Source organism: Antechinus flavipes, chromosome 2, assembly GCF_016432865.1.
Source record: "Antechinus flavipes isolate AdamAnt ecotype Samford, QLD, Australia chromosome 2, AdamAnt_v2, whole genome shotgun sequence".
Classification (NCBI taxonomy): domain Eukaryota; kingdom Metazoa; phylum Chordata; class Mammalia; order Dasyuromorphia; family Dasyuridae; genus Antechinus; species Antechinus flavipes.
Window position 1 is genome coordinate 300,145,610 of NC_067399.1, and position 24,093 is coordinate 300,169,702.

The window sequence follows — 24,093 nt, forward strand, 5'->3', positions numbered from 1 at the left end:
ACAAGTCTCTATGCCTTGGTCAATGGTTTCCTGAAGCCAAAGAAATCATTACCTGAGAGTTCTGGTGAAGAACTCCTCCTAACTTAGCCATCCGGTCCTTAAATTTCAGACATAGAGACAGTTAGTGGTCTTTAAATGTCAAACAGAGAAAAAATTGCTAGCTTGTTTGTAAACATTTCCTCAGTTGCCTTTCTAGTCTACCTTGCTTTGAAGCCTTGCAGGGTCATGTCTTTAGGAAGAGACATCATTTTCAGTCTGGGGGAATTATTTCTTTTTCATATGAGACTTACATTATTTTGAAATTAATTCTTCAGATGGCTAAAGTAATATAAGTTCAATATAAGTTTTAGCTCCACTAAAAAGTTTCTGTTTGATAAGAAGGCTAGTATCTGCTTGAATAAAATTTGAGCCAAACATATGGCAGTTAAGAAGCAAAGCCATATCTGCACTTAAACTCAACTTATTTTCAAGTGCATAAATATTTTCAGAATAAATCTTTTGCAATTACAGAATCTTCTTGAAAATGTAAATATAGACTTGATGTTGGTATCCCTAGAAATATTGCTTTATTAAGATTGAATACATATTGAAAACTATCTTTATATATAATTGGAAAAAGAAAATACCATTGAGTTAAAAAAAATTTAAATGATTTTGTACCAGGGGGAAAAAAAGATTGAATGTATACAGATGGGAAGGTACCTGAGTATGTATTTTTCCTGCATTAATAAGCCAGTGTACAAAATTCTATTCCTAGAGTAATCAATTAATGGTTTTCTTGCTAAACTTACTGTTCTTTTCAGCTATTGCACAATTTTATACAATCTTGGCTATCTCTTTCTGTGATATATTATGCAATTTGTTGGAAACTAATTATGGTGCAGTTTCACAGGTCTGTTTATCTGTGTTTCTGTTTGATTTTCTGCCCACATGTGCCATGAGTAATAAATATATGACTAAAATAAATCTCAAGTCCTGGTTAATCTGAGAAGTTAGAATACCTTAAGAATTAGGTCAGCTTTTTAAAATTATACTGTCTTTTATAACGCTCACAAACTAGTCAAGTAATTTTCATGTAATTATCTAAGTGTACATCACAAAATAGATCAAATAATACCACTTTTATTCAAATTCATATATTTGTACCATTTATGATTATATTTGAAAGAAAAACTCTTATCAACAAAAGGGTATTCCTGGTATATTAAACTGCTCAGAATTCTTTACTGCCTCCTCCTTTGATATTTGTTATTATTATTCAGTTGTTTCAATTGCTTCCAATCTTTTGTGATCCCATTTGGGTTTTGTTTTGGGGTGATTTTTTTTTTTAATTACAATGATACTGGAGTGGTTTGCTATTTCCTTTAGTTCATTTCAATTTGAGGAAACTAAGGCAAACAGGATTAAGTGACTTTCTGACTCCAGGCTTAGCTCTCTATCCACAGTGCCACCTAGTTGCTCCTACTTGATATTACCCACAGAATAGTTCTTAACCTAATATTCAAGATGTTCAGTAATCTGTCATAATATCTTTGTAGCCCTACCTTCCTTTGAAAACTTTGTGCTGCAAACAAATTGCATTACTCGAAGTCCTGGAGAACACATTCTATACTCATATTTCTTTGCTTTTATTTTCAATGTTTAATTCAGAATTTGTACCTAATTTCCACCAGTGCCACCAAGGCAGAAATATATTTTTTTCTGCCTTGGAATTGTCAGAGGATTTTGGGCTGAGAAACTACAAAAAGAGTGAAAATACTATGTTATGATCTGTTGGAATCTTTATAAACTGTTAAGTCATTAGAGTTGATAGAGACAATAATTATCTAATTTAGCATGGTTCAGTATCATTGTTCTGATCTTACAAGGAGATGTTTTGGGCCAGAACCTGAAACAAGGCACTAAGTAGAACTAATTGATACAATGCTTGTGTTCACACATTTACTCATTGGAGTTCACACGTTTGGGAAATTTCAGGGTTTAGTATGAGATATCCGAATTCACACCTCCCTTGAAGCTCTTAGGGCCAGAGAGCACGCTGGGAGATATCCCACAATCCCACTCTCTCAGATATAAAAAGCAGACAGAGGCCCAGTCAAGGGAGTTCTGCTGGAATTAGATTGGAGAGGAGCACTCTGAGCCAGACACAGAGCACTCTGGGAGAGCCAGAAGCCCTCTCTCAGAGGCAAGAAAGATTCATTACAACTTTTACCTTGGTGCTGGCTGGAGGCAGAGGCAGAAGCAAAGGACAAAGCTGCAAGAGCTCTTAGAACCAAGGAGAGAGAGAGAGGCCTCTAAGAAAACTAACCAGGCTATATTGAAGGACACAATAAAAGATTTGAACTTTTAGCACCTGGCTGCATTTGGGTGATTATTACTTTCAACTGAAACTAAGGCTGCCTCCAGAAAACCTCCCCGAAAAACCTGCTTCCAGAGAGAACCATTATATTTTAAAGAAGAAAAACACAACAGTGATCCACACTCAGTTTTTACAATTCTCTATCTGGATGTAGATGGTTTTGTTTATCACAAGGCCATTGGAACTGGTCTGAATCATCTCAATGTTGAAGAGAGCCACATCTATCAGAACTGATCATCATATAGTCTTGTTGTTGCCTTGTACAATGATCTCCTGGTTCTGCTCATTTCACTCAGCATCAGTTCATGTAAGTCTCTCCAAGCCTCTCTGTATTCATCTTACTGGTCATTTCTTACCGAACAATAACATTCTGTAACATTCATATACCACAATTTATTCAGCCATTCTCCAATTGATGGGCATCCTTAGTTTCCAGTTTCTGGCCACTGCAAAGAGGGCTGCCACAAATATTTTTGCATATGTGAGTCCCTGTCCCTCTTTTTTGATCTCTTTAGGTTATAGACCCAGTGGAGACACTGCTAGATCAAAGTGTATGCAGTTTGATAGCCCTTTGGGCTCTCGGGAATGGTTGAATCAGTTCACAATTTGACCAACAAATATTAGCGTCATTTAGGTTTTTTTTTTTCCCCATCAAATACCGAAGTGGGATTTGCCATTTCCTTCTCCAAGTCATTTTATAGATGAGGAAACTGAGGCAGAGTTATGTGACTAATACAGTATCACACAGCTAGTGAGTGTCTGAGGCTGGATTTGAACTTTGGAATATGAGTCTCCTTGACTCTAGTTTGGAAATTCTATCCATTGTGTCACTTAGTTGCCCCTCTCCCTCCCCCCTCAATTTAATACTTTCTCAAAGGAATTTTTTACACATTCTTTCTTTCATACCAATCTCATAGTTCCCATCAACAGTCACACCTGTCTCCCTTAGACAGACTTTCCTGTCAACAAATACACACCCTTTACCACACCTTCATTCCCACTGATTAAGAGGCTTCACATGAGTAGAGTAATTCCTGTAGTAATAAGATACCAGTATGTAGTGTTCCTGTTGGCCTCTTTTTCATTGGTGAATTGAAACTTTGATTTTGAAGAATGGTCCCTGATGAGACCTCCCTGATTTTCCAGTAGCCACTATGCTCCATACTGGCTGTGTGTGATCTAAGTAAATTAGTGTCCCAGTCAACTTTTTAAGGAATTTTTATTCTGGAAATTCACAGAAATCACAAATCCCAACTTCTCTTCTCCTCTTCCTTCCCCCTCTCCTCCCCAAATTATTCACATAGTAATTCTGATCAATATTCAAATTGCTTTGATGAATTTAAAGTAAGGTTAAAAATTGATTTATATGGAATTCTTCATGTAAGTAAGATTCATATATATGGGCTAGTTTGGTTGGAAAAATTGAATCAGTTTGGTTTAAAAATATAGTTCTTCCTTTTCAAAAATAAAATACTTAAAGTTGCCAATGCTAATCAGTTTAAAAAAAATGAATGAGATTAATTAAAACAATAATATCTCATATCTTTCTTCTTGTTTCTTTTCATTGTTTTTCCCAATTGGAGGGAACCTGGGAGATAGCTTTACTTTAATTGTTGATATATTATTGGTTGGTTTTATTGTTATTTTTCTAATAAAACAAAGCATTCTCAAATTTTGTAGTAGCAATTTCCTAATTGCCCAAACCACGGGAACTGAGTTTTAAAAGATTAACAATAGCCCAAAACTAGAGGAAGTACTGTAGTGCTTCCTCCTAATGAAAACCAGAGGCCAATACTGGTACCCAAAAAGTTATAGTTGGACACAGTCCATTGAGCTAGCTATCATCTCCAAAGAAAGAACCGTTAAATAGAAGCACACACAGTATGGTTTTACATATGTGTGTGTATGTGTGTGTGTGTGTGTATCTGGCTTTCCCTTTATTTGTTCTTTTTAAGTTAAGTTCTCACCCACCACATAGAAACTACAAGAGCTATTTTTGCAAAGTTACTAATGTACTGTTTTTGGACTGATGATGATAGCTAACATTTATCTAGTGCTTTTAAATAAGCTTGATAGATATTATCTCCTAGAAATAATCCTCTGAGGGTGTTATTCACATTTTATGGATGAGGAAATTAAGAAGAATTGTATCTGTATCTTCTGCATCTTCAATACCTGTGTTAACTAAATTTTGTCTCATATTCCTATCACTAACACTTTGTGTAACTTAATTAAGTGATCAAATCTCTGAGCCTCAATTACCTCATTTGCAAAATCAGGACATTGGGCTGGATGATTTCTAAGGCTTTCCAGTTCTGAAGTTCTATGATTTTACTGGATGATGCTAGAGGAGTAGAAATTTGGTCTCTGTATAACATCCATTTTGACATACCCCTATTTGGTAAAACACAAAAATATTGTATAGATATAAATATTTAAATTACTGTTTCAAAAAAGGCTAATAGTAATTTATGGTTTTAATATTAGTTGTAATGTTTTCCAATGTTCTGATTTGTGTTAAACATTTTAAAATAAAAGCCATCACTAAAATACTTAACATACAGTCTCATTTAAGACTCATCAACTGTGTTGCCAGTACTGTAGGTATTTTAGTATTATCTCTATAGCACTTTAAAGTTTGCAAATATTATCTCATTTCTTCCACACAACCTCTTTGGAAGGCAGGTGCTATTATTATCTCCATTTTGAAGATATGAGGCAGAGAGAGGTTAATTGACATTCCCAGGATAACATACCTAGTAAAGTATTGGAGGCTAGATTTGAACTCAGGTCCTCCTGACTTCAGGGCTAGTGCTCTACTACTCCAACTAGCTGCCAGAATTTTTGGTCATCATTTTTCATCATGAATCCTTTGGAATTGTCTTGGATCATTGCATTTCTGAGAAGAACTAAGTCTATCATAGTTGATTATCACACAATATTCCTCTTACTATGTGTACAGTGTTTTCCTTGTTCTGCTCATATCATTCAACATTAGTTCACATAAGCCTTTCCAGGTTTTCTGAAATCAGCCTGATCATTATTTCTTATAAAAACATAAATAGTATTACATTATATTCATGTGTCACAACTTGTTTAACCATTTCTCAATTGATGGGTATCTCCTTAATTTCCAATACATTTCCACCATAAAAAGAGCTGCTGTAAATATTTTTGTACAGGTAGGTCTTGTTCCCCTCTTTTCTTTTATAATTTCTTTGAGATATAGACCTAATAGTGGTATTGCTGGGTCAAATGTTGTGCACAGTTTTATAGACTTTTGGGCATAGTTCCAAATTGTTCTCCAGAAGGATTAGATAATTACCATTCCACTAATGTGCATCTTTTTAAAATTCCTTTTTGTGTTATATCCTCTGAGAAGAAAGTCATCATGAAGCTGGTTTTGCATTATCAGCTTGAATAGTTGGGATTCTATTGTTTTGTACAGATTATGTTCTTAATATGTGGTTGTTGAATGAATGAATTTTCTTATATGTATTTGCCCTTTTCATTTTTTTTTTTCAGATTACTTACTTCAGCCTGTGGTATTACAACAAGCAAAATCAGCGCCGATGGGTAGATTTGGACAAGCCTTTGAAAAAGCAGTTAGACAAGTATGCATTGGAACCTACTGTCTATTTTGGGGTGGTGTTTTATGTGCCCACAGTTTCCCAACTTCAACAGGAAATTACCAGGTGAGAAAAGCATGTCTGATTGTTTTCAGTTTTCTTTTAAGTAAATTGGTAAAATGAAAAACCAAAATTAAGATTACACCAGGACATTAAAACACCAAAATTTCATCCCAATACATCCAACATATAGGCAAATTCTATTGTGAGGCTATCTTAATCCCATGTGTTAACTTTTCTTAGGCATAAAGACATGAATAAAAAATATATTTTATTGTTCTAGATTTGTCTGTCACCTGGGATGTCAGTCATAATTTTTACATGAAACAGAACTTTTTCTCTGTGTACTTTAATAATGGTATGGAAATGGAGGAAGTTTTTCAAAATCCACAAACTATTACAAAATCGGTTAAGCCCTGATTACTATTCATTCCTCAGGGTAAAGCACGAAAAGACTTCTTATAGCTCTGGTTTCTATGGTTACCCTCTAGTTCTTGTAGTAGTTTTAAGGACAAGGAATATTTTGCAAAAAGCTTGAATAGGTAAAGGAGTGTAGGAGGTATGAAGGAGTAAAGTGGGGCTTATCAAAGAAATACAGTAGGGAATATTAGCTTTTTTACTATGGAGAAAAAAGAGAAAAGCAGGGAGATATGTTGAGGGATAAATATTTTAGGGATTTCTAAGTTTTAAAAAAATTGCAACATGAGATTTTAAAAATGAACAAAAAATGAATATAGTAAAAGAAAATCGACAGAAGGGAAACAATAAAAAAAAAATGCAGCATCTCAAACTATGACCTCCAATGTATGGTCCAGTTGAATTTAAGGTTATTAATTTAAATTAGATCCCTATTCTTTGTTTAGAAAAAGTACATTTTTTTCCCCTCAAGGGCCACTTTTATTATTGCGTTTTTTTTGGTTTCATTTCAAGTTGAGATTTTTTTTTTGAGCTACTACAATTCTGGTTTGTTTATAGAACACAGCACCTTTTTTGATGGAGGTAGGTCATGCTCTGTCAGTGGACACACTGTGCCAGTGTCTCCAGTCCTCCAATTCGTGTGTGTGTGTGTGTGTGTGTGTGTGTGTGTGTGTGTATGTATACACACACTATACATATGCATTTCCTCATCTGTTTTTCAATATGTGATTTTTTATTTGCAAAGATACTTTGTGTCATCAATTTTGATCTAGGGAAACAAAATGAAATACAGAGTTTTCAAAAAGCTTAGTTCATTTTAAAATTACTATACTTCAGAAGTTGGAATGATTAAGACCTGGAGTCATAGTCTCTCTCTGACACTTAACTGATTGGGTTTTAAGCTTTACATTACAGGTGAAAGAACATCCCACACCAAGAATTCCCATACAGAAGAAATCACAGAACTTTGGCATAATGGTGTAAATTGTTCTGATGATTCTGCAGATTGCTTTCTATGAAGTGGTTATTTATTAAATTTTAGTTGCTTAGTTCTTTGGGGAGGGAGAGGATGTGGTCTGTCAAGTAACTAGAGTGTTTACAATCAACTTGACATGTTCAGTCTCCTATTTCTTGGCTGATAGTTTTGAATGTAAAGTGGCACATGCAGTTTTATTATTTCTTTGTGTCTAGTGAGTATGAAAAGGCCTGCACAGCAATATAACTAACTCAGAAAAAATTTCTTAGTTTTGCATGTTGTCAACATATTCACAAGATCACATTGTTCTTTCTTTTTAAAAATGCTCTAAAAAATGCTGTTTATCTGAAATAAACAGTGATGTTCTTTCAGTTAAAAACAGATTAATAACAAGAAGAGGGAATTAAAAGAGAAATATTTTTAACATCCTAAATACACTAGGAACATAGTAATGCTTGCTATGGTGTGCAATTTCTATATAAGACTAGTTCATAATATACCAGGATTTAGTTAACGACAAATAAAAATGACCTATAAGGAAGTTTCATTCTGAAAACACTGGAAAAATTTTGTGACAACATTCTACTATCATGTTTAAAGAAAGTAGAGCTAAAGATTAGGCAGATAAAGATCCTGAATAGTGCAAGGGAGAGGACTGTGCCATAAAGAGGCACCTGCATTTGTGAGCAAGTATTGTAGAATTTTTTTGAGGATTTCCAGCATTACATTCTAGTTACTAATTCCTACAGGGCTGTGTTCCTAGAAGAGTTGTAGATTCTCTACAGAAGCTATTATTATTAAATACCCTATGGATATTCCTGGATTGTGGAATATAGAAAGAGAACCATTTTTTTCAGTTTTACTTACAGAAAGTCAGAATCTAAGCCCTCTTCTCCCATATGTTTTCTACTTTCCTAAACTCTTCTAATCATTTTATTTAAGGTAAAATGCTGTCAGGTGAATGGATGACTATTGAAATAACAAAATATATGCTATTGTGTGTTATCTTTAGTTTCTAATTGGTAATACCCTGACAATCATGGACTTTTGTGTCCTCTTTCATATATAAACCATAAATTCTTTCTTATTATCATTGACCACCAGAATCCCTTCAGTTTTTCCTTTCAAAATTTTTTTATTTTTTACATTAAGTTTTTAAAAAAAATTTTGAGTTTCAAATTCTCTCTTCCCTCTCTTCCCTCCTTACACCTTCCTCATTGAGAACATATATATGTTATATATGTGAAGTTTTAAACTTTGTTAATAATAATACTAATTAATATTTGTTCAATACTTTCAGATTTGCAGATGCTTTATATATAGTATTTCATTTGATCGTCACAACAGCCCTGTGAAATAGGTGTTATTATTATCCCTATTTTACAGATGAGGTAATTTGTAAACCCAGAGAGATTTAAGTATCTTGCCTGGGATTTGTTGTTCAGTTATTTTATTTTCAGTTTATTTATTCTATTTATTCATTCATTCATTTATTTATTTATTTATTCATTTATTTATTTATTTATTTATTTATTTATTTATTTATTTATTTATTTATCGTGTCTCCATTGGGGTTTTCTTAGCAGAGATTCTAGGATGTATTGCCATTTCCTTCTCCAGTTCATTTTACAGATGAATAAACTGAGGCAAAGAGGATTCAGTGACTCACACAGGGCAATAGGTTACACTATGAGTAAGTGTCTAAGGCAAGATGGGAACTTGTCCTTTTCTGAATGCAGGTCCTAGTTGCCTCTAAAGCAGCTACTTACCTGCTGCACTAAATATATCCCTTGTCTTCTATACATTTCCTTTTCTCCCACAGTAGTTTAATCCAATTGAAACGCACATGGGCTTTACTTATTATTTTTTCTTTATGCATTGCTGTCCTTGGTTTCTTTTCCTTTTGGTGGTTCCCATTCATCAGGCAATATGTATTAAACATATGTTATGTCCTGGGAATAGAGATTTAAAAATGAAATAGGGTAGAGATGGCAAACATGCTACATGAGCTACTCTCATGATGAACAAATTAAGATGTAATTGGGAAATATCTAACAAAATAAATATAAATGTAATAGAATAGATGATGTTAATATATGTTTTCTAAGTCATTCCATGGCTTGTAGGCATCCTTATGTATGGCTTAATGGCTCCAGTTCTATTTGAGTTTGATACCATTGAATACTTGAGGGGAAATCATAGATAATGAACCTGTAAGGATAAGCTACCCAGCTTCACATGACACATGAGCTTGTTTTATATTCTTTTTCTTAGAAGCAGTATTGGGCAACTAGCGCTTCTTGAGGTGAGAAGTGGATTTTTTAGAGTAGTTCTTTAGGAATCTCTATTTGGCAGCTGCATACAGGCTGGAGTAAGGAGAAGAAAGAAGATAATCAGGGAGACTGGTTGTTGCAGTAGAAGATTTGGGTCTGGACTAAAAAGCTTGTTGTATGACAGAAGAAGTGGATGGATGAGAGATGTTAAGGAAGAAGAATCATTAAGACTAAGCCATGAATGGGGAAGGGATGATGTGAATGAGAATGAGGAGATGAGGATTCTTAGATTTTGATTGTGGCTCCCAGAAAGGATAGTGATGTGTCCTATAGAGGTAGGGAAGTTAGGAAGAGAGCAAATTTAGTTTAACAAATAATACATTTGCTTTTGGATATGCTGTTTTTGAGATACCTATGGGGCAAGTGGATGGAATTAGATATCTAATAGGGAACTGTCACTTTAAGGTTTGCAAAGTGTGTTAAAGATCAATGTTATCTCAATTCATCCTGACAACAATCCTGAGAGACAGGTGCTGCTATGATCCCCATTTAAGAAAAATTAATTTCAAAATATATGCAAAGATAATTTTTAACATTCACCCTTGCAGAATGTTGTTCCAAATTCTTCTCTCTCCCTTCCCCATCCCCTCCCTTAGATAGCAAGTAATCCAGTGTATGTTAAACATGTGCAATTCTTCTAAACATATTTCCACATATATCATTCTGCACAAGAAAAATAAAAAAGGAAAAAAAAATGAGAAAATAAAAGAAAGCAAACAACAACAAAGGTGAAAATACTATGTTGTGATCCACATTTGCTCTCCATAGTCCTTTTTCTGGATGCATATGGCTTTCTTCATCACAAATCTATTGGAATTGGCTTGAATCTCCTCATTGTTGAAAAGAGCCTCATCCATCAAGATTGATCATCACATAATCTTCTTGCTGTGTACAGTGTTCTCTTGATTCTACTCACTTCACTTAGCATTAGTTGTGATCCCCATTTTACAGACAAGCAAATGAGATTCCAGGGGAATTACATGTCTTTTCAAAGCTGAGGATCTAAGGCAACCTTTGAACTCAATTGGACTTTGCTGAGTGACCTATAAAATGATCTTTATATTTTGAATTTTATAGTTGGGGAAAGAATAAACTCTAGGAAACTCTGAATTTCTATAAATTACAGAACATTTGCTGATCTGTACTGCTGAGAAAGTTTTCCTCTCTGAAGAGTTCTCTGTCACAATGAAATTGTGGATTTTGATTACCCCTTTCTTATCTCTCTCCTTCTTTCTAGCCCTAGTGTGCAAGATAGAGTGCTAGTTGCTGGAACTATAAAGACAGAAACAAAACTGGCCTTGCTCTCAAGGAGTTTACTTTTATTGGAGGAGGGTCTTATTTGTGGGATCAAAAAGAACCACATTTGACTCCCACTTCAGATCCTTATTTTGTGACCCTTGAGTCAGTCATGTGATCTTCCTGAGCCTCAATTTTTATCAGTGAAATACACAATAACTTGGGTAGAATATTAATAACTGGAGGATTCATAATTGTTAAATAATAGAAGTTAGAGACTACATAATTTTATTTAATTATTTTTTTATTAGATTTAAGTTTAAATGCACTTTTTTTCTGTTTTTTCTTCATATACTTTAATACTAAATTTTTAGTATTTGATAGTATTCAATACTATTCTTTAGTAGATGCCAAAATAAAGTTTATATTTTTGCTGTCGTCCAGTCATTTTTCACTTATGTATGACTCTTTGTAACTCCTTTTGGATTTGTTTGTTTTTTGGAAAGGACACTGGAGTGGGTTGCCATTTCCTTCTCTAGCTCATTGTATGAGGAAACTGAGGCAAACAGGGTGGGTCCATATCACAGAGCTAGTCATTGTCTGAGGCCAGATTTGAACTCAGAAGTAAGTTTTCCTTACTTCAAACCCAATGCTCTATCAACTGTGCCTTCTACCTGCCCTAAAATTTACATATCTATTTTAAAACAGCATATAATCTGTATTTGAAAGGCAGTATTTTAAAGTGCTCCTTTTTTAGACAGAGATAATATATTGTTGAACTGTTGAACAATTGTTGAATTGTTGTTGAAGAAAACAACAAATTAAGGGTATAGTGATGAGAAAAATGAATAAAATATTTGAATAAAATATTTCAATTTTGTGTAATTTTTTAGTAAACACACATATATTTTACTTTCAAAGAACAATCATTTTAAAAGTGTGTCCCATATTTAGGAAATCTCTTATTTGAATATGTAATTTGTGAGTTCAGTCAGTAGTTGAAATAATGAGAGGTTTTCTTTTTATTGTCTTTTAAAAATAGGTATCAGTATTATCTGCAACTGAAGAAAGATATATTGGAAGGAAATATTCCTTGCACATTAGAACAGGCAATTCATCTTGCAGGCTTAGCTGTACAAGGTAAGTCAGAAAAGTACATTAATAGAAGTATTCTGAAGATGTGTTATGTTTTAACTAAAAATTCCCTGGGAAGAACCATTACTCCAATTGACTTATTCTTTTTTTGTTTATGCTTTAAGATCAAAGTATTTAAAATACAAGCATTATTAATATTCAGTAGTCATTGTTTACTGATAACTAGAGACTCTAAAGAAAGTGAAAGAGGTTATTTGAAATAAATTGGGCCAGTAGGTGGTGAAGTAGATGGAGTGCTGGATCAGTAGTCAGCCATATTCAAATTCAGATGTGTAATCCTGGGAAAGTTATTTAATCACTTTCTACCTGAAGTTCTTCACCTGTAAAATGGAGATAATAATATCATTTATCTCATAGTGTTATTGTGAGAATAAAATGATATAACATTTGTAAAGTGCTTTGGAAAACTTAAAGTGCTACTTATTTTTATTATTAATAATAAGTAGTTTGAAAATATTCTCAAACAGGATCTTAGTTGAATGTGTTAATAATTTTCCAAATGAATTTATGGCAGCAAAATCCAACTAGAAATATGTGAATGATCCTTTTTTTATATTTCAGACACCATGAATTACACTTCTTTATATTTCAAGTCTCCAATCTGAATAGGCACTATGGATGACCATTAAGTGGAACTTGTTATTATTCCATATTCATGCCTTTCTTTTTTTAACCTAATTATCTTATAATAGAAGACTTTGACCAAAAAAATGCCAGTTTGATTTCAAATTAGTAATTTTTTTTTCTTTTGGAACTGCAGAACAGGAGGGTGATTGACAAAATTTGCCTTGTCTGTGTGTAGTCTAAGTAACATTTTAGCTATGCAATTATTATAGTATACATATTGCCATACTTGCAATTACTTTGAAAATGATGGTACATTGTATTGCTTTATAAGTTTAGTTGATGGAGTCCAAGTGAAATTACTTTTAAAGTTAATTTAAAAACTTATTGTGGAACTACAATTAATTAAAAAATTTTTTTCAAGCCATTTTCTTTATGAAAAATCTTACTTCTGCAGCACATGTTCTTTATGTAGTACATTGAACTTTTTTGAAAATCATAAGGCGATAATAAGAGGCACTGTTTCTCAGAATTGTTGTGAGGTAAATGAGATAATATTTGTTAAGCAATTTACACAATGCCTGGCACAGAATAGGGACTATATGAATATAATATCATCATCATCATCATTATTGATTTAGAGTTGGGAGGGACCATTGAGATTATCTATTCTAATTAGTTAATTATGCAGATAAATAGACTGAGTTCCCAGAGAAGTTACATGACTTGCCTTTGGTCATACAGATAGTGACAAAAGCAGTGTCCTTTTCATCATTATTATTTACACTTACTTTGACTGATCAGAAACTTGAGGGTCTTTCCCTCCCAGATTTATTTATTTACTTAGACTAGATAAAAGAGGACATTCTTTGCTTCATATGTTACTAGCTGAAATCCCAGAATGCGTGCTTTCCTCTCTCAAAATGATATAAATTCCTTAGCTTAAAAAGACCAAAATCTCCCGCTGCATCCAAGGCCTCTCCAGTCTTTCCACTGAATCCAGATGGCTCTGAAGGAGAATGTGAGACTGGTACCTTTGCCTAGTCCTTCCTCACTTAAATCCAATTCACTGGCAAGTCATGACATCATCTTCCCAATGTCATGGCCCTCTTTAGGAATGAAGGACAAACAACCACAGCAACAAGGTCTTTCCATCATACAAATTAAAATAAATTAATAAGTGAATTTTGACTTTTTTTTCCCCCTTTTATAGCTGATTTTGGAGACTTTGATCAGTATGAATCCCAGGACTTTCTACAAAGATTTGCCTTGTTTCCTGTGGTAAGGCTTTCATTTTATGTTAGGACTTAAAAATGAATAAGATAAAAGAAATGTGAATATGGTTCTTATAGCTTAATCCTTGAAATAAAAATTATAGATTTATAGATTGTTACAGTTGGAAGAGGACTTAGAGGTTATCCAGTCTAAAATATTTATTTTAATAGGTGAGTCAAGAGAGGTTCACTGAAGGAATGTGACTTGCCACATGTGGTGGGCTGACTAGGATTATACACTAAAAAAAATTATTACCTGGCATGTGAAATGATATGATATGTGTTTGTATCTGCATATTCTTTCTCTAGTGAAGTCTGGTACTCTACTTTGGTTTCTTATACATAGTGACCTATTTGGGTACTTTGATTTGGATGCCTGGAAGAAAAACAATGTCACATATTTATAAGATCAATTTTAACAGATATGACATGGGTTTTGAATACCCTGGTAGTTAAGGAATATTCTGTCCTGCTCTCAGTAATCATATAAATGCTGTTTCTTTCTTTTGTTTGTTTGTTTCCTTAATTGCAAATGATTTTATGGTATTGAACACAAAGACCCATTAGTAAATATGTTTAAATAACTGGGATAATACCATGCATTGTAATGATGAAATGAGAAAGGCCAGTGGATTTCTTTTTATTTTTAGTAAAACATTTGTAATCCTTATTCAAAATTCCTTTTGATAAGTCCTTTTGTCAACATTTGACAGTAAAGATTGCAGATGCTGGTGTTTCTTCTTTGGCCATTCAATCAGCTTGTTTAAATACTTACTACATGGTTTTATGTGCAGGGATGGTTACAGGATGAAAAAGTATTGGAAGAAGCAACACAAAAAGTGGCTTTGCTACACCAAAAATACAGGTAAATGACATAGAATGCAATGATTTTTAAATAGTTATGGACTTTTGCAATTTTATAGATGCATTGATATGATTAAATTTAGAACTTTAAAGGCAGTCTGGTTTTATGATCTATATTCAGAGCTATAGTGTGCTATAAACTTATCTAATGTGTCCCTCTTTAACAGAACCACAAATGGAGAATTCTCCATACCCCCCACTCTCCTATCATGCCATTTGCCTTCAGAGTTTTTATTCTTACATTTTTGGAGGGAATTGTACTAAAATGATTTTCATACTTCATTGAAATATTTATACACACTGGCTGATTTAGTTATAAGAAAAAAACCCAAACAATTCCAACATGATATTTACATTCCTCTTTACATGCATTTTCTCATTTGAACTTCACCACAGGCCTTTGTGGTCATTAGTAAAAGTAAAGTTATACCAAGTCTCAGCATAATTTTTATAAAAATAAATTTTTATCTATATTTTCTCTTGATTTTATCATCATAGTACCCTATATGCTCTACTCCATCCCAGAGATCATCCCATATGACAAATAGTAATTTTTTAGAGAAAAAGAAAAACCCAGCAAATCGAACTGTGCATTGAAAAAGTCCTAAAACAAGTGTAAAGCCCATCTCCAAGAGGGGAGGTTGAAGGAGTCTTCTCATATTTCTTCATTTGAGTCCTATTTGTCATAATTTTGTTACATTTACTTTTGTTTTTCTAGTATGTAGTCATTCTTTTCATTTAAACTGTTGTAGTCATTGTGTGTGTTTGTTTTTTGGGGGGGTTGGGGTAGGGTGAGATTTCTGCTTACTCCACTTTGCATCATTTCATATAGACCTCCAGGTTTCTTATAGCACAGTAGCATACTATTATACATGTATGTCATAATTTGTTTGACCATTCCTTAATTGATGGCATCTTCTTTGTTTCCAGTTTTTAGCTATCATAAAAAAAGTGCTGCTATAAATATTTTGGAGTGTAGAGGCTTTCTTCTTATTGACGGCTTCCTTGGGGTATAAGTCCAATAGTGGAGTTTGGTTCAAAGAGTTCACAAAAATATTTTATTTTGATAGAAGTTTTCAATTTTAATATCTTAAAACTTGGTGACTTTTAATAGACTAAAGTGGAGAGAAATTAGTATGTGTCAGTGATGGAACTTGAACTCTGATTGGCCTGATTCTAAGTCTAGCTCTCTGTATTACACCAAGTTACCGTAAATATTCTTACCTAGCTAATATCAGGACCTTTTAAAAATAATTAAGTCATGTCATTTCAGATAGTCACTGTGTACCTTATGCATATTCTTGCTTAGCAGCATATGATACAAAAATTTATATCATGCTTTATTTTTAGAGTGCTTATAGAAGATATTTGACATTTTTAAATCCTAAATATTGGTTCAGTAGACCATTCAAATATATGATGTTTTTTGACATTTAAGAAATGGCAGTCAAAATTGATATGTTACCTGGAGTTTCAGTCTTACATTCCAGAGGCAAAGAATGCTGTTCCTTCCTTGTTCCAGTTTCTCCTAAATACTATCAAAACTGGGTTTTTCTCAAATTGAGTTTCCTGCATTTGGTGCACTTCCCTGCACATTGGTGTACTTTTTCTTCAGACATATTTTATGCTTTCCTGCTTTAGTTTATACCTTCCCTACCTAAGGTGATGTCATGTTTTCACTGTTCATTTAAAACTTATTCATCCTTTAAGGTCCAACTCAAATCCAACTTTCTCTAGGACTATCCAAGCTGGAATTGTTTTCCTTCTATCTCTGTCTGTGGTCTGTCTTTCTGTATGTCTTCCTCTTTCTATCTGACTTTATCTCTGTTTGACTGCCTGCCTCTATCTCTTTTGTCTCTGAAAGTTTTTGATTCTCTCCATCTTTCTTTCTGACTCTGTGTATCTGATACACTTTTCTCTCTTTTTCTCTCTGCCCACCTCTAACTCTCTTCCCTTCTCTTTTTCTTGTCTCTCCCCCATCTCTCTATCTGTGTCACTGTCTATCTGTCTGTGTCTCTCTCTGTGACTCTGTCTGTCTTTCCTCTTTCCTTTTTTCTCTCCATTTTTCTGACTGTCTTTCTGGTGTGTTCTCTCTCTCTCTCTCTCTCTCTCTCTCTCTCTCTCTCTCTCTCTCTATCTATCTGTCTCTCTCTCTTTGTCTCTCTCTCTCTGTCTTTTCTCCTCCCTTCTCTGTCTCTCTGTCTCTCTCTCTAATTCTGTCTCTCTGTCTCTCTCTGTCTTTTTGGTTCTGTCTGTCTCTGACACAGATATAACAGACATCTTTCCTTCTCCCTTTTCTCTCTCTCTCCATTTCTCTGTCTCCGTCTCTCTCTGGTTCTGTCTCACTGTTTCTGTCTCTCTGTATAATCTCTCTCTCTTTCTGTGTATCTCTCTCTCTCTGTCTCTGGTTCTCCCTTTTTCCCTTTCGGTTGCTTTTACTATGTCTCTTTCTTTCTATCTCAATTTCTCCTGCTTTCTTTCTGTCTCTCTACTTGCTCAGTCTCTTTTTCTTTATTTTTCTCTCCTCTTTCACTCCTATTATTAATCTAAATATACTAAAGATTAATCTAAAATACTGATTATAAACTGCCTACTATTTTTAGGTATATTTTTATGTACATAATTTTTTTTTCTTGCTTGTTGAAGGCAACTGTCTTTTGTTATATTTCTTTCTTTTCTTCAAAGTCCCTAGAAAGAGTATCTTGCACATAGAAGGATCTCAAGAAATATCTGTTGATTTATTGAGTTGCTCAAGAACTTGCTGCTATTGGGGACTTGGATACTTTGTAATGATTTTATTTTAATGAGTGACCTTCTAAACTGACCTTTAAAATTTTCTCTTTTGGTTGTAGAGGGCTTACTCCACCTGATGCTGAAATGCTATATATGCAAGAGGTAGAGAGGATGGATGGTTATGGGGAAGAAAGCTATCCTGCTAAGGTATGCAGGGTTATTATTGTTTCACAAAAATTGGCATTGGCTTTGGGATAAAATGTAAACTTTCTCATTTAGCATTTTAAACCTTTGATAATCTGGCTCAAAACTATTTCATATAACTTCATTTTATGAACTCAGTCCAGCCAAAGTGCCCTCTAGATTATTCTCTGCGTCCATCTAACCACTTCCCTTCTCTGCATAGGAAAAGTCCATCCTCCATGCCTGGACTGCATTCTTTGCTCATCTTTCAGAATTATTGTCCCCTTTTCTTCCTTTAAGACCAAGCTCAGGTTTTGCCTCCTTTATGGAGTCTTCCCTAATCCCTACCTTTTCCTACAAATTGTTAAGTGTTTTCTCTCTTTGTTGCCACCTGATTTTTATATACTAGTTATTATGAGAGAAACAGTGTGACAAAGCAGGCAGAGAATTGAGTTTAGAATAAGGCTCATATTCTGCCTCTGGATCTATACTGACTTTGAGATCCTAGTTAAGTAATTTAATTCTCAGTGCCTCCTACAACTCTAAGACAGTCAGTCTTAAATTGTTTTAGCTCTCTAAGGACGACTGTTGAACCACATTAGAAAAAGAGATTTTCCTGTTGGCATTCTTTAGGCCAGTGATTTTGAAGGCCCACCAAAAAAAGGGTCTTATTTTTGTTCTTGTTAGATATACATCTAAGCTCCTTGAGGTCAGGGACTATTTTGCTAGACATTTAGCAAGTACTTAATAAATGCTTATTGATGCAGTCATATACTAGAAGATAAGCTTCTTGATTGTAAATACTGTTTTGTATTGCTAATTGTGGATCCACTGAAACTAATTATTTATTTACTTATTTTGCTTTCTGTATTGTCATATGGAATAATTGAAGAAGAATTCCATTATAATTTATATTTATGTAGTATTTGCTGATTTGGAAAAAAAAACATTCTTCTTAATAACTCTGTGAGACTGCATATCTTATCTCTATTTCTAGATAGGACATTGAATCATAGTATGTATTAATGACTTGCCCAGTGTTAGGTGGTTAGTTAAGGTAAAAACCAGACAGCTGGGACTCAAATTGAAATCTTCTGATTCTGACATTATTATTTTTTCCATAGTCACCTACTGAATTTGTATTCCTTGTGTTTAAAAATAGAGGATATCTGAAACCTTAATAAAGGAACTCAACTAAAAGTCTTTATTACATTATATTTATTTTACATATCATTAGCAAATGTTAGTGGTAGAGAGATATCAGCACTAAAATTAGGTTATCCATATCTTTGAACTTTACAACTTTTATACATGTTCTTTAGCAAGAAAATAAAGTTGGCCCTTCTAAATTTAACAAAAAAATCCTGTCTTCACACACACACACACACACACACACACAGAGAGAGAGAGAGAGAGAGAGAGAGAGAGAGAGAAAGTGTGAGTGAGTTTGGGATTAAGTGAATACATACAGTTCTTTCTATACCTTGTTTTTAAGTTAGCTGGGTATTTGTTGTTTTTCTGATACATTGGCTTATTGAATATATTTTTTATATTAATATCATTTCTACTTTTTAATTTTAGGATAGCCAAGGAAGTGACATTTGTATTGGAGCCTGTCTTGATGGCATCTTTGTGAAACACAAAAATGGAAGGCCTCCTGTTATATTTAGGTATTAATCTTAAATTTTTTTCTTTACATTTTAAAAACAACTTTCAGATTTGTGTTTTTTGTATTTCCGGTGATTTTTGCATCATCTATTTATAATTCCTGGCAAGATTTTATGAAGGTATGAAGGAATTGTGTCTTTTCTAAAATGAAATGATTTCTGATTGTAATTGTTCCTTTGATGAACTATGCAGTGTATAACTTTAAAACAAATGTGTAGGGAATAGTGTGCAGTATTAATAATTTGGTTTACATACTGTATTCCTTCAGTAAAATGTAAGGTTTTTGAGAGCAGAGACTATTTTCTATTTTATTTTTCTATCATTAGAGATCAGTGTACTGCCTTACACATAAATTAATTAGTTGTTTGATTAGTTGTATTTCAGCAACTGATTTCATTTTCTGCTTTACTGAGGAAACAGAGAGGTCATGTGAAATGATGCTCATTTCCCGTTTTTGTATATTTTCTCATACTATGTACATTTTCTACATTGCCTCTCATTTTCTACACTTAGAAAATGTTCTGTTGCCTCATATATTCCATGCTCCTTTCCTTCATTCTCAGAAAATAAAGTGGCCTTTCATCATGTCAAGCCTGATCCTGTTAAATTTATAATCCCTATTTCATCTCCTTCTGTCTTCTCCAGAACCTTGCTCAATCAAGCATTCCTCTTTTTTCATGGTAAATACTATTTATCTTCCTTCCTTCCTTCCTTCTTTCCTTCCTTCCTTCCTTCCTTCTTTCTTTCCTTCCTTCCTTCATTTGGGTCACACAGCTAGGAAGTGTTAAGTATCTGAGGCCAGATTTGAACTTAGGTCCTCCTAACTTCAGGGCTGATACTATATCCATTGCACCATCTAGCTATCCTGCTGTTTATATTTCTTAAAATTCTCTCTTCACAAACCTCTGACTTTGGTTTTTGTCCTTACTTCTCTTCTGAAACTGCTTTATCCAAACTCACTAGTGATTTCTTTATTACCAAATCCATTAACTTTGTGTTAGTTCTCTTTATCTTAGACTTCTAGAAAATTTAGCAATGACATTTTTTTTTATTATATGGTCATTTATGTACATATTTTAGTTATTATTCATCTTGACTTCTGTAGCTTATGACATTGTTGACCAAACCTCCTTTTAAAAAAAGTACATTTTATTGATATCTTTTGATTTCACATCATTTATATTTCCCAATCTATTCTTCCCACCTTTTTGAAATTCTTTCTTCTCTTTTTCCCCCTCTTTTTGTATCTTTTCCCTTCTTTCTCTGACTTTTCCTTTTTTGATTCCTTTTCTTCCTCAAGAATTGCCTTAAGCTTTGGTCCTTATCATTCCCTGTTTTCATTCTGCCTTCTTCTGCCTCTGAATTTATATATGGGGTTCCCCAAGACTAAATGGAGGGTTTCATGTCTCTACTTGTTGAATTCCTTCTACTCCTTTGAGACACTAATCAGGTACAATATCAACATGGGAAATAACCTTTGTGAAAATATGAAGGTGGTAATTGAATTTAAGAAGGTTGTCTTAACACTAATAGCTTGATTCCAACATACCTACCCCAGAAAAAACTTAAACATTGTACCAGACTGAAAAGTGGTCAAGAAATTCAGGGAGAAAGTATAGCAAGTGATTTCTTACACCTCTGAACTACACAAAAAGTCAACCTATAGGCAGTAGGAAAGGGAATTGTCAGAAAAGCCAGTGCTAGATAATAGTTTCCCACAATGACCAGAAACTATACAGAGTCATGATTAGCTTGCTGGACTATATCCTAAGGCAACAAGAGTGGGAGATTTCCCTGAGAAATTCCAGGGGTTTTCAGAAACCTATAGAGCTGGCACCTTGGAAGTGATTAGGTAAGACACCAAAATTATGAGGTTATAGAAGTGCTCAAGTTGGTACTGTCCCCTAGAGGACTTCTAGATTCTTAGTGCTGTTCTGAGATTCCATAGAAGGCCCTGAAGATCCAATATTTTGAACCACAAAGATTTAGGAAGGGGGTGCCTAACTGCAAGCTAGATGTTAGCAGAAAAACTCAGGTCACTTGAATTGAGACAACCCAGGAGTTGAGACTATCCAAAAATGCTGAAGTAGGTGGAGCTTGGCTCTGGTACAAAAACACTATTAAGGAACTAAGACTGGATGGATAAATAACTCAGGAAGATATGGATAATAATAAAGAATAATAATACTTCCGTTCATAGTGCAAAATCTAGCCAGAAGAAAGTAAATCTATAACAATCACAAAACACTTAAAGGTAATTGAGTTTTCCACAAGCACTATATGAATAAGTTGAAGAAAGAGATAAAATAATGAAATAAGAGCTCTGGAAGAAAAAACAGGAAGGAAAATAAGTAATTTGGAACAAAAAGTGGTAAACCATACTCAAGTAACAGACTCCCTAAAAATTAAAATAGACTAAACAGAAATTATTGGTTCCATGAAATAATAAACACTATTAAAACTAAATCAGAAGATCAAAAAAAAAGTGTAATGATCAGCTATCAAAAATAATTTATCTGGAAAACAGATCAAGAAGAATTAATTAAAGATTCATAGATCTCCCTGAAAATCATGATCAAAACAAAATGTGGACAATATTTTAAAAATCCATAAGTGAAAACTGCCCAGATTTTTTTTAGAACTACAGCATAAAGTGAAGACAAAAAGAATCCACTGACCACCTTTTGAAAGAAATCCCAAGAGGTCAAGGAAGGTCCTAGCCTAAATCCAGAGGTTCCAGGTCAAAATGAAAATACTATTAAGTAGAAAAGAATTCAAGTACCAAGGAATTATAGTCAGGATCAAATAAGACCTGGAGGTTTCTACTGTTAATCAAAGGATATCTTAGAATGCCAAATAAGGTGTCATGTAAAGTAATCTTAAGGAAAACTAAGTAAATAGCTAAAAATTAAAAGTGACAAGTAATAGAGGATGAGAGGTCAGAAGAAAATATGATATGCAAAAACAAAATTAAGAGAAGCTTATTAAAGGCAGATTTATTTTAACAGTTGGAAGGGGTTGTATACTGATGAAGTGCTAAGATTTTTATAGGGGGAGAAGCAACAGCCCTGAGGTTGAGAATTTTAAGAAGAGAAAGAGAAGAGAGTATTAAAAATATTTTAATATGGAAAGGAGGAAGAATGGAATGGATCCTATTACTGTTGAGTTGTGTGAGAAGAAGAGTCAACATGAAGGGAAAAGTTAGGGGAGCAAGCTACAGATGAAACATACTTATCTGAATTAGATAAAGAAATGTTGAAAACTTCCTGCTAATATGCACATTCACACACAAAAGAGATTGATGTAGAAATACATTAAACTTATCAAGTAAACAGGTGGAAATAAGGAAGTAAAGGTTAACAGGTAGAATAGTGCTGGGGAGAAAATAGGGAAAGAAATCACAAGCAAAACAAACTTCCTGATCATGGAAGGGAACTTAAAAGGAAAAAATAAAAACAAAGCAAAGCAAAGAACTAAACTCTGTTTCCAAGATTTCCTTATAAGATTGTATCTTCTTGACATACAGTGCAACTACAAACTGTTTTATTTATCTTTTTTTCCCCTAAATAATCATATCCCAGTCCTGGTTTTATCCAGTAGTGAAGTTACAGTGAAAGTTGGGAGGACAAAGTTGTCTTCCAGACTTAGGATTTCATTTTACTTGTTATATATATTTTATGCATATTTGTATAGTTTCTGAAATCCTAGCTCTTAAATTTTGTCTCTTGTCATTGTATGAGTGTTTTGTTTGCTATTCTATTTACTATATTTTAGTTATTCTCTACTGTCTAATCTGGTGGCTATATAGGCAATACTTTAATCAAATAAATTTTTTAAAAATTAAAATTTTTTTTTCACAATCCATTTATTCTTGATATATTTCTCTGTTCATCTATCCAGCAAGCTGTTTTTATGGAAAAAAAATTGAAAACAAAGGAGGTCAGTAAAACTGACCCATCTTATTTAATAGTATGTGCAATATTCCTCATGATAGACTTTTACTTTTGCAATAAAGCAGGGGAAGTATATTTTCCAACTCTTTGGAACCAAGCTTGACTATTATAATTATGCAGGGTACAATTTTTTACTTTCATTGTTCATGTGGTTTCCTTGATTCTGCCTACTTTATTCTATCTTTGTAATTTCTTATGGTATAATGTATTCCTTTTCAGTTATGTACCACAGTACATTTGGTCATCTTTAATTAGTGAGCATCTCCTTCATTTTCAGTTCTTTGATATCACAAAAAGTTCTGCTATGAATATTTTGAGGTATAAAGGACTCTATTTCTGTCTTTGACCTCTTCAGGGATGTATATGCCTAAGGGATGAACCTCTGAATCAAAGGGCTTGGATATTTTAGTTACCTTTTTTGTTGCTTTGTAAAAAAAAAAAAAAATTCATTAATAATTTGTTTTCACATTACTAGATTGTAAAGTACAAGCTAGCTCCCTGGAGGGCCTCAGGGTCAGCTGGAGTCAGGATAAATCAAAGTCTTTGGTCTTTAGGGGGAGAAGTGAAGAAGGCAGACAAACTGCCATGTGGTTTGCCAAAGATGTACTGGAGTCTCCAGTCTCTCTCCTCCTTGTCCTGCCTCCAAGTGACTCTGGCTTCTCCTCTCCCCTCAATCCTTGCCTACAATTATTCACCACCAAACATTCAGCAAGCACCAATTGTGAGCAGAGCCATCATCCAAATATATG

The 24,093-nt window shown here is 33.7% G+C and overlaps 1 protein-coding gene across 1 annotated transcript in view; it reads left to right on the plus strand.

Moving 5' to 3' along the window:
* Positions 1-24,093, plus strand: part of PTPN21 (protein tyrosine phosphatase non-receptor type 21) — a 108,396-nt gene that overhangs the window by 38,827 nt on the left and 45,476 nt on the right. Inside the window, exons 3-8 of the mRNA XM_051977433.1 lie at positions 5,885-6,054; positions 11,993-12,090; positions 13,883-13,950; positions 14,738-14,808; positions 17,660-17,747; positions 19,305-19,393. Of these exons, the coding sequence (XP_051833393.1) occupies positions 5,885-6,054; positions 11,993-12,090; positions 13,883-13,950; positions 14,738-14,808; positions 17,660-17,747; positions 19,305-19,393 (584 nt within the window). The remainder of the gene's footprint in view (positions 1-5,884; positions 6,055-11,992; positions 12,091-13,882; positions 13,951-14,737; positions 14,809-17,659; positions 17,748-19,304; positions 19,394-24,093) is intronic.